Genomic DNA, 14,239 nt, shown 5'->3' with positions numbered 1-14,239 from the left:
CACACACACACACACACACACACACACACACACACACACACACACACACACACACACGCACACACGCACACACACACACATACACACAAACAGGCAAACATAGTCATACGCAAATATTGTAGCTAATATGGTGAGTAAAACAAACCCACTCAGCTGGGATATGTGTATCCTTGGTGTGGATGCAGTGCCTAATGTAAATGCTTTCGCTCGACATGGCTGTACAACTACACCCCCAACACACCAAAAATATGACAAACTGAGCACTCATGTCTATGATGGAGGAGAATGACAAGAAAGAGAAAAGAGAGCAAGAATAAAAGCGAGAGCATTCATCAGGGGAGAGGAACAACACAGGGGTGATAAGATACACACACACACACACACACACACACACACACACACACACACACACACACACACACACACACACACACACACACACACACACACACACACACACACACACACACACACACACACACACACACACACACACACAGAGAGAGAGAGAGAGAGAGAGAGAGAGAGAGAGAGAGAGAGACAGACAGACAGACAGACAGACAGACAGACAGACAGACAGACAGATAGACAGACAGACAGACAGATGTAAAGAGAGAAAGACAGAGAGAAAGAGAGATAGATAAAATTGAAGTACCATAAGAGAAAAGAAGGAAGCACATTAAGAAAAAAAATGAAAATGTCATTGAATGAGTCAGACAGAGAAAGGTGAAAGAGAAAGAGACCAATTGCAAGTCTGTTACAGAAAAAGTAGAAATAGGAGGGATTGAGGGTGACAAATTGAGTGAAAGACAACTAGAAACAGAGAGATACAGATGAGGGGGAAAAAAGGCAGACAAGGAGATGAGAACAAGTGAGTGAAAGGCAGAGATGACAGCATGCGATTACAAAAAAAGAGGGAGAGGGAGCACTGAAGGTGAATCTGAAAGAGAAAGGGGGAATGGATTTGAAAATGGAATGCAGAGAGTGAAAGAGAGAGTGAGTGAAAAATAGAGGGAGAGATTACTCAGGGCCAACTACTGGCAGAGGCTCATTAGGTGGCCAGTGCTGTAGTGGCACCTTGGTGGTGGCTTACAATCCTAGCCTGCAGGTAAAACAGTAAAACACAGCATTTAATGAATAGGCAACGTTTGCTTTTTGCTCTCCCTCCTTGTTGGATGGGGCATTGATCATCGGTCAGCAAGAGACTTCCCTTTAAAACTTGTGTAGTTCTTTTTTTGAGTTTTGGGACCTGCGGTGTGTGGCATCTGTGCGGTAAACAACACGGCACCACTTATTATCCAAGCTGAATCAATGTATACCTTTGGCCGTGACAAATATATGTCGGGCGTAACTCCTCCAGCTCAGAAAACATTTTGTATCGGCAACAGATCTTGAGGTTTTGATTTCATTTCTCTTTTTTTTGAAATGTGCAACCTCCTGCGATAAATCAGTGTGCATTGCTGTTTTCCTATTTGTGGCCTATACCTTTCAAACGTGCAATTATCAATCATGCTATCCTATAATTTCAGGTTTTATTGTGACAAGAGGCTGAGAGGAGGTTGAAATGAAAAGGCGAAGGATAGATCATCTAAAAAAAGGAACACCAAAAAAAAATCTGTCAAGGTTGTTACACACAGGAGCCGCTCACAGAAAGGCCATGCGTCAAGGGGGTCGGACATCCATTTGTAACCCCGGAGAATAATGACTCTGCGATGTGACAGGACTCGGTGACCTGCTGCTGGAGGAAACGCCTAGGGGCTGCAGGCCCGACCAGGAGCAATGACCTGCACAGCTGATTTCTACAGGCCAAAAAAAACGATGGAGGAGAAGGTGGGAAGTGGGGTGCTTGGTAAGGTGTGTGTGTGTGTGTGTGTGTGTGTGTGTGTGTGTGTGTGTGTGTGTGTGTGTGTGTGTGTGTGTGTGTGTGTGTGTGTGTGTGTGTGTGTGTGTGTGTGTGTGTGTGTGTGTGTGTGTGTGTGTGTGTGGTGGGGGGGGGCAGGTAGGGGTTGTTAAGGGAGTGTGTGTGGGGGGGAGGAGTCGCGGGCATCACTCTGAACTATGAAGTCTGATCCTCAGGTGGACCGCACAGTGGGTGGAGTGATGGGAGATAGGAGACGGAGACAGCAGTCTATTTGTCTGTTGTTGCTGGAGAGCATTCTGCCATTTATTGAGTAGCCAAGAATGTTGGCGGTGTTCCTGAAAGTGTGGAGAAAAGTTGGTCGGATAAAGTTTTAAGACATGAGGGACCTGTGTACAAAACTTCAAGAAGGATTTTAAAGAAAAATAGGAGTACAGTTTTGCAGTACTTCTATTTTGGAACTATCCTGAAATGTCAATTGTGCCTCGGCTGTGGCTGTCCCACGCAACTAATATCACTGACATTGCATCTATTTTTTTTTTCTTCCATAACATTTATTTACTTCTCAAAGTTATTTTGCCCATATATTATAAGTAGTCATCCAAATGGCCTCAGGGAGGAATGAGACCTGGATTCCTGGTTTCATGGTATGGATTTTTCAGCCAACAGCACCACTGTGTACCAAGAAATCGCTACATTTCTAAAGAGACCTTCTGCACTGCTGTAGAAGGATGTTACGGCCCATTTATGGATTTGTAACCCACACAGCAAATTCTGCAGTGCTCATTTAACACCTAGAGAGTTGATTTGACATCATTTGGACTTAAATGAACTCTTTAAGTGTTGAATTAACACCTCAACATTTACTGTGCACCAGCCATAACACTGCATTGCAATGCCCTTTGGAAATGAGCCGTGATTTAAAAAAAAAAAATCCCTTGTGAATTGACATGTGGGCAGATCTTCTGTAATTTCATGTGCAAAAAAATGAAAATTACCTCATCTTTCATCATGTGCTCCTTTTTTCTCACTGGAGCACTCCTGTCTGAAAATGTCATGGAATTCAGAGGGGGCCCGCTTGTCACTGGCTGATAACAATGTTGGCAGTTTGCCTCCAGCCAAGCCACAGTGTGCAGTTATTTTTCCCATTAACTTATTTGTTTTTCATTTATCATTCTTCCTTTGAGAACCCCCCCCCCACCCCCCCACCCTTGCATTTTCATTCTTCAAAAAAAAATCTTGCCATGGACATGAGTCAATGTCGAATGTGTGTGGCAAGGTTTTCTGCAGCTCAAGTGCACCACAGAATTGTAGAAGATTGTAGAAATTAGAGGACTATTCTCGTTTAGAGTGGAAAATCTGCTGTGGCTAGATAAAGCACCCAGGGTTATGTAACCGTATGTGCATTGATAGTACATTCACATACAGTGATTCACTTTCCCTCACAACACCTCACAAACTAATGTAGGCCTAGTATTATTCTGTTCTAATCCAATTCTCATCTGATCTAATTCTTGATTTTGGACACTGAAGACATTGGCATTGTTTGAGACTGTTTCGTGTTTCGTAAAAGATCACTTAGAAACAAAAATAAAAAAAATGTTGTTTATTTATGTGCACTCATTTTATACTATTATATTAGATACAGTAATTACAGAAAATTGCAAGATGGACATAATGATTATATCAGCATTTTTTCCTTGCAATGGCCACAATATCAGTGGCCTTTCAGGTAATGGAGAGCCTACTAGCTGTCCACTAGCTGCCCCCATCTCCTCACATGTGTGTGCCCTCTTGTAAAACATTGATCTTGTGAGGCTGTGACAGACAATCACATTTGAAACCACACCTTCATAGCCCTTAAAGGTATATTTTGTGAAAGATGAACATGTCTTGGATCTGCTCCTGTGTGCGTTCCTTTCTTGCATTTTCTCAACCCTTCTCTCTTTAGTCTATTTTTCTCTGTGAAATGTTGAATGTACTGACAGTGCCATGTGCAAATACTGTACATGAACACATGCATATGAACACATGTACTTGCTCTGTGGAGCTTGGTCTTGTGTCTTCATTGTGTGTGTGTGTGTGTGTGTGTGTGTGTGTGTGTGTGTGTGTGTGTGTGTGTGTGTGTGTGTGTGTGTGTGTGTGTGTGCGTGTGTGCGTGCGTGCGTGCGTGCGAGAGAGAGAGAGAGAGAGAGAGAGAGAGAGAGAGAGAGAGAGCGAGAGCGAGAGCGAGAGAGAGAGAGAGAGAGAGAGAGAGAGAGAGAGAGAGTATGTGTCTATGTGTGTATGTGTGTATGTGTGTATGTGTGTGTGTGTGTATGTGTGTGTGTGCATGTCAGCCAAATCAAAGGGCTCCATTGAGCTGGCGTTCCCAGGAAGGGGAGAGAGCAGCAGACAAAGGCAGGCGGCGGGCGGTGGACGCGTGGCCGGGCAGGCGGCAGGCGCTCTTTGTGGCGGCCCTGATAAAGGTCTGCAGGAGGCAGCGGAGCAGGCAGCCATTCAGGAGCACTGACAGCCAGCCACTGACTGGCCAATAGGTGTGAACGGGGAGAGAGAGAGAGAGAGAGAGAGAGAGAGAGAGAGAGAGAGAGAGAGAGAGAGAGAGAGAGAGAGAGAGAAAGGTAGCAGCACTGTGGTGGAGGAAGCCAGGCCGCACTCCAGACAGAAGCGGAGGCGGAGCGGAGGAGGTGTCATTACATTACAGCAGCCATGAAAAGAGGCGGCCCAAAGAAGACTGTGTGTGTGTGTGTGTGTGTGTGTGTGTGTGTGTGTGTGTGTGTGTGTGTGTGTGTGTGTGTGTGTGTGTGTGTGTGTGTGTGTGTGTGTGTGTTGCTGTATGTGTGTGTCTCTATACGTGTCAGGCTGCTGAATACCAGATGAAAGCATAAGAAAGATTTTTGGTTTTATTTTCCTCCCTTTCCAATAGAGCCTGTACTTTCTCCACACAGAAAGGCACAACATACACACACACACGCACGCAGAGAGAGAGAGAGAGAGAGAGAGAGAGAGAGATAAAGAGAGAGAGAGAGTCTACTACACACTTCTCACTGCCACAACTCTCATCATGTCACGCTAACTAGAAGCTATTCCTGGCATCATAAGTGCTTGGGCCCATCTTTTAGACCTTGAAAATGTTATACCGTGTTTAGGCCTGTGCCTGTTCCCACACCTAATATCGAGCCTACACTGTAAAAAACAAAACTTGGCATCAGTTACACTGACAAATGATTTTCAGTTGACAAAACAGAAATTATAAAGTTGCCTTTCAATACTCACAATTGACATTAATTTCAACCATTTTTCCGAGTTAATATTGTGAAATTGAATGTCTGATTTAACATAACCTTGATGTTGAAGTATCTTGATGGAACTTCAACTTTGAAGTAGAAAGTCCTGAACCACGCATGCGCACGAGCAACATTTACAGCTACGGGGATTCTCCTGGTAAATGAAAAGGGCGGGCCAGACATTTCAAAGTGCTTGGCTTCGATTTCCATGGATTTTGCCACCTGAAGTCTACCAACACTTGATAAGGGTAAGATTAATTCTGTTCTATCAATCAAAACTTCTGTGTATAATTTCTAGTCTGACACATGTCAGACTAGGCCTATATAATTTCAGTTTCAGTTAATTTCTTTTAAATGTAGCCTGGGCATCACCCATCAGGGTTGTAGCGTGTAACAGGTGATTAGCTAGCTAGCTGTGCATTCGTTCTCCGTCATCAATTGAGAGGCGCCCAATCTTTGTTTCCTACATTACATTATTTTAAGCATCAAAGGAAACCACAATGTCTTTTCAAAAAGCCTTCTATGTGTTGACTATGGGATTAATGGGAGAATTGGAGTCCTCTCGTGCTAAGTCCCCGTCCTCTCCTTATGGCTAGTAGCCTAATGTCCAACAACTTGAATGTGTAATATTTGGCTTGATTGAGGTTAAATAAAACCTGTAATTTTAGAGTAGAGCTCTAGTTGACTAATGCAATCTGCCGACATGTAGACCTATGCCCTTTCGTTGAGTTTTCCAGTGGAAAATACCACTTGGCTTGCATTCATGTGTGTTTCCCGTGTCGGCGTTTGATATTTACCACAATTCACAAAGCACGATTGAACTGTGAATGAATGCAGAGGTGAACAGAACAGAATGCGCTAAGGACAGGGCAGGACAGCCGACCGAGTTGGGGAATTAGAACTGTCTTTGAATACACGTGATTGCTAGATGGTGGTGCGAGACACGGCAAACTTGTGTTTTCCACTGTGTATATTGTGTTGGGTTGTGAAAAACGCTGTCCGTGAAAACGTGGATGATGCCTTCTCCCTGGCTGTGCTCGTCAGTCGCGTGTGTGTAGGCTACCTCTTGTAGAATCTACAGATGGTTATAAGCGTTCGTAACGCAGGGGCACTGTGTAAGCACTTCCAGCGAGCCAGCTCCATGGCGTCGAAAGTAACATTTAAAAAGGTGTTTACGGTGTAACGGCCCCAGCCCCACTATAACTAATTCCCCACGGATATGAATTGTATTCCCAGTTAAATAAATATCATGCCTGTTCTGTTTCACTCAAGAGAGGCTGCCAGACGGATAGCCCATCTTCCATCTCCACAGGGGCGTATCCAGGACATTTTTACTAGGGTGGCCAAGATGACACACAAATATAGTCTGAGGTGGCCATGGAATCATGGAATTATATACACATACGGGGGTCCTCCCACACAGAAAATGTTGCATTTATTCTATGCTATTTCCTGCATTTTAAAGAAAAGCACCAGTGAACTTCAAATACAATATTTTGTAGTAGTATAATATATATATATATATATATATATATATATATATATATATATATATATATATATATATATATATATATATATATATATAGTATTGAAATGTTCTATGTTTAGGTCTTTGTTTTCTATGTACGTATTCACAGAAATTAAAGATAAATGCACACACATATCCTCATTAAGTTATTTTAATGTGCCAGGCTTTTAATTGAAAGTGCAGTGTAATCTGGTTAAATGCTATGCATTCACATATAAATATGCATAATTGGCCTTTTTTAAATAACTGAAGTATGAGAGAGTAGACACCAACTTCATGAATGACATCTGAACCTGACATACCATGCTCAGTAGGTGGAGATCCAGACAACACAGATTCACAGTCCGTCTCCTCCTCCTCCAAATGTGGCTGGTCAACTGTGGTAATACAAGGATAGTTTAAAATGACAGACAGACAGACAGACAGACAGACAGGTCCATGCACATATACATATAATACAAATCTTTAGTTCATCATCTTCTGTCTCAACATTTGTCAGCTGTTAAACCCTTTAATGCATGGCGCTATACCTTGTCGTTACCAGAGTTACCATAGTGTATTACTAAAGACCCTGTGTTATGTAGTGTGGCACTATGACAGAACCTTTTTGATGACAATAACAGTGTTCCACTGGTTGAACGGTGTGCATGAAAGGGCTACATGTAACTAATTCAAACTTTCCATGCACAACCTACCATCTTGTATTGGGGTAGTGGACTGCTCATCAACACTATCCCTAGGCTGCTGGCTTGTGTGGGCATCTGCACTGGTGCTGGTACTGGCTGTAGCTGACTCTGACTCTTTTTTTTTCTTGATAAAGAAGCTCTCAATATCGTTTCTTCTCTTCATCTTAATGTCACTCACTGGAGGAAATGTAATCAAATCAATGCAACCAATTAATCATTCAATCAACTCACTTCTAAGCATAGTAACTGGCTACAATATCAGAGGGATTATTGTCGAATTGGCAGAGTACATGTTGTGTTCATGAGTGACGATTTATTTTCGCTACGTTTGAACAAAAGGATTACGATATATTGACACATTTGAGGTCAAATATGTACCGCAAATTTAGCTATTGGGGGGGAGTCATACTCTGAAGTGGACTAGCGCTGTGGGTTTAGGCAACACATCTGTGACTGATGTGAACTTGCTTACTCTAAAGAGGCAGAGGTGCTCTTTACTATGACTTACTCCGACTTCATTTAAGTTTGATTTAAACTCCAAGAAAAGTCAAGACAATCGAAGAAGCAAAGGAGAAGCTTCTCACTGAGAGAAGGCATCACAACAATCATAGTCCAGCTTAGCATTAGTTCATTTCACATGCTAGGTTTCGAGCTAGGTACTGACGTCTGCCTACCGATCCTGACCTAACAACCGACTACCCTTTCCAATGTGTGGCCAATGGGCCAATGCTATCCATGCCATGTCCCTATCCAAACGGTTTCATATTAACTATCCTGTTATCAACAAAAAAATAAACTGACGTGCACGTTAGGATTGTGCTGTGCTACTAACTTGGTTTGCAGCTGCCACAACACTAACTTGCTCTCATTTAGTCATGTTGTTGTTTCGTGTAGCTATCTCGTATTTTGGCTCTTCCTGGCTGCTAATACTTGCATAAGTTTTCAAAATTAGGTTTTCCAACACATTCAGACAATCAACAAATCATTAAATTGCCATACCTTATTGTCCAAATTAGACTGTCCAGGCAGTTAGTGGATGCGGTCTCTCGTGAAGGAACTGCAGGTGACACAGTGCTCCTCAGCATCGCTGGTGCGGGGTTGCCAGATCTTTCACGATAAATAAGCGACTATAGGGGCAGCAGGCGACACGCAGTGGTCATCTTGTGTAAGCCTACCGATCAGAAATCAGCCTTGTGCAGCATCAGTCCAACGACTGTCGTGTTAGTTAAAGTGTAAAACTGACCCTAGATCTGTCAGCCAGCGATCACCATGGATTGACAGTTTTCTCTTGTTTGTTGTTGGGTTTACGAACTTGAATGATTACCTGATAATTACCTATTATTGGTCTTATACTGTTGTTATTATTGTATATTTATTTATTTATTTTTAAAAATATATTTTTTTATTAATTACTTGTCGAATCAAGGGTGGCCAGTAGGGTGGACAATAGCGTCCCAGGGGTGGCCCTGGCCACCCCCTGCCCCCCCTAGAATCGCCAGTGCATCTCCACTACTTATTTCTTAACGTGGTTAATATTGTAGGCTACAAAGCATTTGTCCCTTTTATTTGTTGTATTTCAACCGTTGTCAGAAACGCCCTGAAGGACATTGACGCTATTCTTACAACTTATTTTAACCACGGCCAGAACAGCTTATTTTTAGTATTTATTTCATTGAGTTATACTTTTGTCTGCATGACTTTCAAATCACAGAACTACAATAGGCTATGCAAAGAACAATACTAGATCAAAGATAATTGATTTCTCTTGCCATTTAGTTGCATTATATCATGTCAATTCATGTTTCCAGTTTCATTTAAGATGGGCTATATCAGTGGTTCTCAAACTTTTCCCATCATTCCCCCCTTCGGAGGGTCTGGATGCAAACCCCCCCCCCCCCCCCCCCCCCAAGCAACAGCAGTAGTTGTGCAGACTGATTCAAAGGAAATGTGACTGGTGAGATTTCTTTTAAAAAGAGGGACGTGTGTTTATTTCCTATGCTATTCAAATTTATGATAATGTTGGTGAAGGCTTAAAATGTATTGCTTATTGGAGAGACAGGAAATCATTTCCTTGGGGGGGGGGGGGGGGGGGGAAATCAGATGTGACACGCACCCCCCCCCAAGAGATGCCTCTGTGCCCCACTTTGAGAAACGCTGGGCTATATAAATGGGACACCCCCCCCCCCCCCATTCTGTTCCTGCATGATGTGAGGGACCAGGGGCGGATCTAGCCATTTTGGGGCCCTAGGCAAAATATCAACATGGGGCCCTAAAGTCATATTATTTAAAAATGTCGGTGTTTTGTTGCTATTTACTGTGTTTTGAGTCATATACACCATATCTTCGATTACTTTGCATATGTGGCTAAGCCTACTTTTTTGTGGGTTTACTGGTGTGACGGTTAACTTGGGGCCCCTATGGAGGACAGATTTGGTCGGGGTCCTAGGCAATTTCTTAGGTTTGCCTACTGGAAAGTCTGCCTTTGTGAGGGACAAATTCCCAAGATCTTTGAGAGCAGTTAAATCACTTATTTTCACAACTATAAATGTACTGAAATAGATTATATTTTTCCAGTCATCCTTCATCACTTACAGCCAAGTGTATTTTCCCCTTTTCAATCAGTGTGCACTGTAAGGTTCCATTTCAGAGCAAAGTACTGTTCCATGGCATCGCACAGTGACACATAAATTATGGGTGTGAGAATAAATAAGTGAAAAAGTTGATATTAAATAAATAGCTAATGTTAAAAATGAAAAACATACCTGAAACATACAACTCCATCTGAGATTGATTTCAAATGTTGATTGATTCAGATGTTGAAATTAATTATTTTATTCTTTTTTTCCCCCTCCAGATACAACTCTCTCCGACTGTGCTGTGCAGTGCGAACACTGTGAAGTTGATCACTCTGCGTCAAACACTACTGTCTGAAACACGCTCAGGGTTATCAAGGGAAAAATTGGACCTACCCCCATCAGGATTGTGTCTGTAACTTTAGGACATCAGGTACTTTGAAAAGTCATGATATAGCAAATTACCATGCTCAAAAAACAGTGCAATCGCTTTGGTATCACATGACTAACTCTTACATTGCCGTTCATTTTATCTCCTCAGAATGCTATTACGAGTGGGCATTTCCCCCGGCAGATTTCGGAGGGTCCAGCTTCGTAGTGTACCGGAATCTGTGGACCATCTAAAGGATATTCTCAGAGAGATGCTTGAACTGGAGGGAGAGTTTTCTTTGCAATTTGAAGATCCTGACTTTGAAAATGCCCTTACTGACTTGCAGAGCATTGATGAGTTGCCTCCCGACAGATCTGTCCTAAAAGTGGTGTGGGACAACATTGCTTCACTTGCTATGGAGTCACCTGCATGCGCCCTGTCAGACACAAGCTCTGTGTCATCACTCGACACAGCAAGCACATCTAGTCACTCGGACACATTGGGTTCTCCAAACTTTTACAGAAAACTCAAAGCTGCTAAAGATTTGCCGTCACCTGGATCTGTTCAAATTCCCAAGTTCTCACTCGATGTTGAGCTTCGGCTGAAGCAAGGGAACGAGGTCTACAAGCAAACCAAAACTCCCATTGTCCCCACAAGAGAAATGAAGTCTGCCATCATCACTGCCATAGTGGAGTCCATTTTCGCGTCAGATTGCTACCCAGACAAGGCAGATATGAAGTGTTACGCCGCAGCACTAGTAGCAAAACACCCATGCCTCACAGAAGATGGTCCTGGAACTGGGTATGATGGTTGGCTTGTGAGCCTTTGGTTTAAAGTTGGAAATTACCGAACCAAGTTGCGTAAGGCATGCAGAAGTGTCTGTTAACAAAAAGAAAGCTGATTCAGAGGAAGGGATGAAGTTTCGCCTCAAAAAAGCAAGAAGAGCTGAGGTAAACTTTTTACCTCCACATGCGGAAGGGCAATCAGACGAATCTCTTGATGACCTAAGATCACAAATGATGAAGGAAACTGAAAAGAAGACATTCGATGCCAAGTTCATTAAAGAAACAATGGATGTTACTTTTTCTCTTCGACGCCGAGAGGTTATTGAAATTCAACCCCTTGTCCAAGTCCTGAGGGACAGATGGCCTGCCCTGTTCTTCAAAGATGAGGCCAGTACCTGCTATATTAGTCTTAACGTATGCCAGTTTGTTCATGATTCTTTGTGTTTGTCTTTCAAATTTGTAAATTAACTACAACACAGTACACTCTTTCACTGTTTCCACAGATATGCCGTGAATTCTTCCGCATCACACAAATTGACCTCATGACATCATTCCGATCATCACTGGCAAGATTCACTCCGGCATTGCTGAAGTACTACAGGAAGAAGAAGGAGTCTGCAGGATCTGAGCTTACAACACTGCTTGCACCTCTGGATGACCAGGTAACTTGTCTGCATATACAAATGCTTCCAAATACTCTGAGAAGGTTCACACAATGACGGAGAGTAGTGAGGCACTTTATTAATCTTGACGAGGTGTCCATCACTGTGCACACAATGCACGACACAGGCGGCTCAAGTCCAACTATGCTATTTTTAGGGCTTGTATTGGTTATTACCTTTCAACCCACAGGCTGATATCACAGACGTATAAATATCTGGGAGTTGCATAGTATTGTTTTGGTGTCCCATCATATTTTCAACAGTGCAGTGAAAAAAGTACATATTTTTGTCATGTACACAATGTAAATTCAGGTGGCAGACATTGCGGACCTTAGGGAACGCGTTGCCTTGGAGGGACTGCCTCTCGTCCTGAAAGAAGACAATGGGTGCCTTTTCCGGAAATGCTTTGTAAGTATTACTTCTCTCTCATCGGAACAAAATCATGATCTGCACACTAGCTCCACTTTGAAAAGTATTCAGGTCATACAACCTTTCGACCCAACAGGGTCTTCATCAGGCATGTGATTGTGGGTAGGAGGTGTCATTTAAATAGTCACTGCTCCGGTGTAAACAGGTCAGGTGGATAGGGTGCATCACTACCCAGAGACACAGACTCCACCCTCTAATCAAGGTTATACATGGGTCCAAAAACAATACCTAGACCTACACATATAATGGCCTGTTTAAGATCAAAGAGTGCATCCATTTTTTACATGAATATTTATATAAATCCATTTTTACTTTTTTAAACTTTTTCTGTGCTGGTGCCCAGATAACCACATCCTAAAATAAACTGAAAAAAAAATGGTAAAGAAAACCAAAAATCTTAATCCTAAGGAGTAGAAAAGATGAGTAAGTCCTCACCTTTGCAAGGGGACAGCCCAACAAGCACTTCAAAGGGAGCAGTGTTGGGACCATTTACCATGTGCTGGACATCTCAATTGTGGATGAGAATGGGGGAAAGAGGGTTTCTTTTATTCATTCCCTCCTCCACCTGCTACTGTCATGACTCCAACCGACAGCCTACTATCAAGCTCAACTCCTAACCCATGGTTGGCTTTACATTATTAACTTTTTATGAAATAAATAACCCATGAATAATGCTTTATTTATGGTGTAGGTCCTAGCTCCCTAACCATTTTTTTGCGTACAACCTAAGCCTGTGTATCATGCTATGAGTTCCCCCCTGATCTTCCTCTATCTGAATGCGACTATGCTCATACATTTGTTTCTTTCTCCATGTACCCCTAGCAGTGTGTCCGCATACCTCTAGCTATACATAGGCATACATATTCCTCTGGTTGGGAATCACTGGTATAGGTGATCAAAAGTTCTTATGCTAGTATCCTTGCATACAAGAGACATATCAATTATGCTGGCACAGTATGCCTTCATATCTCTCTCTCTCTCTCTCTCTCTCTCTCTCTCTCTCTCTCTCTGATTCTCAGGACACTGATGCTGAAGAGACGTACACCAAAGGAGTGAAGATCGGCATCCTTTCCGTAGTGGAAGATGATGGTGTGGCAGCAAGAAGGTCTCTTCCCAATGTCGTCAACATCGCCGTCATCTTGGAGGAAACAGTGGTCCTAGACGACATTAACGACTTGCCCTCTGCTGTTGGTTACCTCTTTGGGCTTCTGTATGCCTGCAATATGGAATATCCGAAGGGACTGAACTACACATTTGAGGTGATCCAGAAGGTTTTTCTTGAGCTTGATGCGCAGAACTGCTCTGCCAGAGCAATTTCTCTGCGGCGCAAGATTTTCGAATTCTTAAGATAGGCTGTATGTGTTTGTGATTTGCCAGTGAGGATGTGGCGTTACCCCAGAGAGAGAGAGAGAGAGAGAGAGAGAGAGAGAGAGAGAGAGAGAGAGAGAGAGCTTTCTGCACTTTCTGTTTAAGACTTTTTTTATGCCAGTGTTTTGTGTTTTAAAAGGTGTGTATTTCTGTTTCACCTTATGACACTGGCATATTTACATAATTTAGGTAGGTGATGAGCAGAGACTCCACCCTCATAATGTGTTACTGTTAATGTGAGTGAACTGTAGCAAGCTGTAACGAGACCATCAGCAGGCAGACATTCAGTTGTAGGCTTTACCCAAAAATTCTGTGCTTTACAATGGCACATGTTGTGTGTGGCATGGCCATATTGAAACTAAGTTTAATTAGTAGCCCCGTTGGGCTCTAGAAAAATGTGTGTAGCTTTTTTTTTCTTTTGGATTTTAAGCACTTAAGTGTTTTTGTGTGCCAGTGCAGGTGCCTGAACTACTTTAATATTTTCAGGTCTTATTTTTTGTGTGCCAGTGCAGGTGCCTTAACTACTTTTATATTTTGAGGTCTTATTTTTTGTGTCATAATACAACATCAGCACATGGGCCATAGGGCTGCAACCAGTCCTTATTTTGTTTTTCTTTGATTGAGGCAATATGTGTGGTGTAATGTTGAATTACACATAGCCTGCTTTTCAATGGCAAAGCTTCAATAAAT

At 42.6% G+C, this 14,239-nt stretch overlaps 1 protein-coding gene across 1 annotated transcript; it reads left to right on the top strand.

Moving 5' to 3' along the window:
* Positions 1-11,222: 11,222 nt before the first annotated feature.
* LOC134457794 (uncharacterized) lies at positions 11,223-13,533 on the top strand. Its single transcript, XM_063209765.1, has 4 exons — positions 11,223-11,477; positions 11,594-11,752; positions 12,065-12,160; positions 13,201-13,533. The coding sequence occupies exons 1-4, from the start codon at positions 11,322-11,324 to the stop codon at positions 13,531-13,533; spliced, it is 744 nt and encodes a 247-aa protein (XP_063065835.1). The 5' UTR covers positions 11,223-11,321.
* The last annotated feature ends 706 nt before the right edge of the window (positions 13,534-14,239 follow it).

This window comes from Engraulis encrasicolus, chromosome 11 (assembly GCF_034702125.1).
Source record: "Engraulis encrasicolus isolate BLACKSEA-1 chromosome 11, IST_EnEncr_1.0, whole genome shotgun sequence".
In the NCBI taxonomy this organism is placed as follows: domain Eukaryota; kingdom Metazoa; phylum Chordata; class Actinopteri; order Clupeiformes; family Engraulidae; genus Engraulis; species Engraulis encrasicolus.
This window is presented reverse-complemented; position numbering and strand designations above follow the sequence as displayed.

Bases quoted from the DNA above. Each gene is read 5' to 3' on its own strand.
- LOC134457794 (XM_063209765.1), top strand. From the start codon at position 11,322: ATGATGAAGGAAACTGAAAAGAAGACATTCGATGCCAAGTTCATTAAA. The intron at 11,478-11,593 runs GCCAGTACCTGC...CTGTTTCCACAG, and splicing joins CCCTGTTCTTCAAAGATGAG to ATATGCCGTGAATTCTTCCG. The intron at 11,753-12,064 runs GTAACTTGTCTG...ATGTAAATTCAG, and splicing joins TTGCACCTCTGGATGACCAG to GTGGCAGACATTGCGGACCT.